This window comes from Arachis ipaensis, chromosome B05, assembly GCF_000816755.2.
Source record: "Arachis ipaensis cultivar K30076 chromosome B05, Araip1.1, whole genome shotgun sequence".
Taxonomy (NCBI): Eukaryota; Viridiplantae; Streptophyta; class Magnoliopsida; order Fabales; family Fabaceae; genus Arachis; species Arachis ipaensis.
In genome coordinates this window covers 14833837-14837756 of record NC_029789.2, presented here as the reverse complement: position 1 = coordinate 14837756, position 3920 = coordinate 14833837, and the positions used below count along the sequence as shown (strand labels likewise).

Below are 3920 nucleotides of genomic sequence, written 5' to 3'. Positions count from 1 at the left end.
TAGTGGTCCAAGACAGAGAGAGCGAGACTGAGTCAAAGAACAAACCAACTCGGACACGAAGACGATCCAACCGTACACGAAAATCCTCCATTATGAACCTTACAAACAAGAGGACCAAGCTCATGAGTTTCATGGAGTCACCAGCATCAATAGCAACAGAGGCAGCAGAGCCTGTTAGCTCCGTTTCCGATACTTCGCCGGAAGAAGACCTGGCCATGTGCCTCATCATGCTGTCAAGGGACAAATGGAGAAAGACAAGTGTTGAAGAAGAAGAAGAGATGAAGTTGAAGAACAAGAAGGTTCTTCGAGGGAAGCATCATCATCATCATCATCGTCTGCAGTGTGACAAGTGTGGGAAAACGTTTCGATCTTCAGGGGCATTGGGGAGCCACAGAAGCATATGTCTCTGTGATGAAGCTGATGGAAGTGAAAGAATCTTTCAATGCCCGTATTGTTCAAAGGTTTTCGGGTCGGGTCAAGCACTCGGTGGCCATAAGAGATCTCATCTTCTCCCATCTTCTTCTTCTTCTTCTCCTCCTTCCATTATCAATGCTAATCTTAGATTGAAACAACAAAGCTTCATAGATCTCAACTTGCCAGCTCCACCTGAAGAAGACGACCTTAGTGTTCTCTCCGATGCATAAATGCATAATACATCCTTCTGCTGCTATTCGGTAAACTTTAATCTTTCTTTATTTTTTTTTTTAAAGTAGGTGAGACGATTTGATTATGTTTATTGTTAGATCAAACGCTTTTGATGGTACAATCATAGCTTGTAATTGATGTTTTTCACCGTCTGTCTCCTATTACATGCTACTACCTAGTCTAACACATTTGAATATCTTAATCTATCTTCTTAGTTTATACAGTGATGCTTGCAATTGCAATGCAAAAGAACTCGTTGTGTGTGTAATTTTTTTTGTTATTATTATTTATTTAATTTTAGTTTCGGGATTTGGTATTGTTGTGGACCAGCAGCTTTCTGCTTCGAAAGTACTGAAACTGCTTCAATTCCGTTTTTGTGCTCTGGTCCTGCTCCTCCTTGGTGTCTCACCTGTCCTTCTAATATTAGTTTACTATTTTTTTAAATTGTTATTTATATTTTTTCACCCTTCATAATTAGCCCCATTTTTGTTTATCTGCTTCTAGTGTTTTGTAGTGGCAAATTGGCAATATAAGTTTCTATTGTTTTTGCGTGAAGCATGAGATTGAGATCCATGATGAAAGAAACCTAATACATGTGTCTGCGCCAAAGCGAATTCGTTTCCTTTGTGTTGGGATGCCGTTGGTGTTGAACTAGTATAAATTAGAAAGCCCCACCTGAATTTTCTCTCTGATTTTTATTACTTTCTTCGGGTAAGTGATAAGTGTATTTCTGGTTAGTTTTCATTATATGGAAAGACTTATCTTCGGTTGAAGAGAATCCGCGTAGAAAATGGGGAGGTACCATACTATTCTTATCGAAGAATCGGTCAGATTTGTCATATGATAAAAGTATAAGCATTAAGCAACAGATCATATGCTTCACAAAAGGATTAAAAAATAAACAAATAAGTATCCAACAATGAGGACCAATAGCTCTTCAAATACAACTTTAAAAATGTGTTGGGGACATTTTTATCGTGCATGTGATGCATTGCTTACTTTAGCAGCCATATAGTGATTCATTCATTTGAGGCACCTAGTATTATTTTTCTATTTTCTTTGTACACGAAAATTTTATAAATAAGCTCGGTGCTAATTATTCTACCCTATCAGAATCTTTTTCATTATTAATTCTATCCACGAACACGAAGAGAAGCTACTGGTCATTGTATAGATTGCATCTGTATTCTATAGGGTGCGGTTGCGTTGGAGTTAAACTTGGAGAATGGAGGGTGTAATTGCGCATTACAAAAAGGTTCAAAAGGGAAACGACAAATTTTACGTTACAAAATTGTCGTCTATTCCCAGCCTCTTTGCTACGTTGTGCCTATCGTGTGAACTTTACAGCTTCAAAATGCTACCCTTCACAAGTTCCCATTAAGCCTAAGTGGCGAAAGGCACACATAACTATTTCCTAATCTTGCTCTTTCCACGTTTTGGAAAATCATTTTACAATTGACATCAAAAATCGATTTCACTTTCTCTTTTTCATCCTATTAACAGATTAGTCCTGGTTTTTAATCTCAACGAGGGAAAAAATTATTGTAGAAAATTTACAAAAGAATATTAGTTAATTAATTAATGGATCTAATACATCAAGTAGATCAATCGAGGTAGACTGGTAGAGTTCCTCCTACTAGGATATAGGTCAGAAATCAGGATATATAGTGATAATGTGGTTATATATGGTTATTAAGTCAAAAGAATCTTCACAGGGTCCTTTAAGCAATGGATTGGCGAACAACTAGAATAACAGCAAAGCAATTGAGACTGAAAAAGAAAATCCAAAAAAAAAAACCGTAACCGACACTTTGGTTATAATTAAACTCATGTGTAGATTACATGGGAGGACAATGACACATAAGTCTCGTTGTTTTGAGGTTGAGAAAAATATTTTTGAGAAATAGAAGTGGAAATAGAAAATTTTTCTATTTTAGAAAAAGATGGACATAAATATTATCTCTTTGCAATTTTAAAAGAATGTTATAAGACTAGCAGAATTTATTGTTTTTTGTTACTAGACTAAAAGAATTGTGTTGATAACTAAAAGTAATGCTAAAAAATAATAAATTTGTATGCCTCTCTTGCATTTCTCTTTTATGTTGTTTCTCTATTATTATTCACATTTTTTTATTTCTACTTTCTCCATATTTCTTTTTCATCATCCAAACACAATCTCATATGCTCCTAGACTCCTGTTTAAAAATAATAATGTTCAAATATTAGATGTTCCATAAATTGAACTAAAAGTCTCTTATTTGTTGTTTTTTTGGAATAACAACTACTGGTTTTTTTGTCTTAACAGCTACCAGTTAAAGGTTTGGCGCTGTATTTTTATTTTTGGTAATTTGGGCCTCTTCCCGATAAGTTTGTTTTGGGTCCAGCATATTGTCCCAACAAATATCATCAAAGAGCACACTTTGGGCTGAGTAGAATGTCAAACATAAAGGGCCTGAAGCCCACATGTAGGAGCCCAAAACCGTAACCCTAACGGAAGCAATACTAATAGCAGAACTCGGCGATGATTGATGAAGATTGAGGCAGCAAGTGACCGACCGAGTGGAAGCAGCAGAGAACTTCATCGTCACAACAATGGGTAAGTTACGTTACTTCCGATTTAACAATGCATGGTGCAGTGTAGTTAGTTTTTCTGAGTATGAAGATGATGAAGTTGAATTGCATATGCAGGTAAGGTTCATGGATCACTTGCACGTGCGGGAAAAGTGAGGGGTCAAACTCCCAAGGTTGCTAAACAGGACAAGAAGAAGAAGCCACGTGGCCGTGCCCACAAGCGCATGCAGTACAATCGCCGATTCGTCACCGCCGGTATTCCCTTTTTCTAAACCCTAATTTTGCTTTCTTTTCAATTTTTTCCGACTATCTCTGATTTGGGGTTTTCTAATTTGCAGTGGTTGGATTCGGCAAGAAGAGGGGTCCCAACTCGTCCGAGAAGTGAGAGTAACATGCTTCTTCAATCAACGTCTTCCTTAGATTTAAATTTATGTCACTAGTTACTTTTTTATTACCCCTCTTAATCAAGTTAATGTTTTGATTATGTACTTTGAACGATGTGTTTTTGTTACTAGTTTAATATAAAAACCATATTTTATTTTTGCACACGATTCTCTTTCTAAGTTTAGTGCTGAAATGCCTATGCTCTTTTGTTTTGATATCAATCAATGCTGTTCAGCAAAAACGAAAGAACAATCTTAATTTGGTCCTCATGCTGAATTAACCAGTTGACTTGTGGCACCTTGACACAAATATGACTTGGT

At 36.5% G+C, this 3920-nt stretch overlaps 2 protein-coding genes across 2 annotated transcripts in view; both read left to right on the top strand.

Annotated features, from left to right (window-relative positions):
• LOC107643045 (zinc finger protein ZAT9) overlaps positions 1–916 on the top strand; it is a gene marked incomplete in the record, with an annotated part of 1855 nt that extends 939 nt beyond the window's left edge. The window contains 1 exon segment of the mRNA XM_016346583.2: positions 1–916. Coding sequence (XP_016202069.2) covers positions 1–644 — 644 coding nt within the window.
• LOC107641711 (40S ribosomal protein S30) lies at positions 3112–3764 on the top strand. Its single transcript, XM_016345180.2, has 3 exons — positions 3112–3241; positions 3334–3471; positions 3555–3764. The coding sequence occupies exons 1-3, from the start codon at positions 3238–3240 to the stop codon at positions 3599–3601; spliced, it is 189 nt and encodes a 62-aa protein (XP_016200666.1). The 5' UTR covers positions 3112–3237; the 3' UTR covers positions 3602–3764.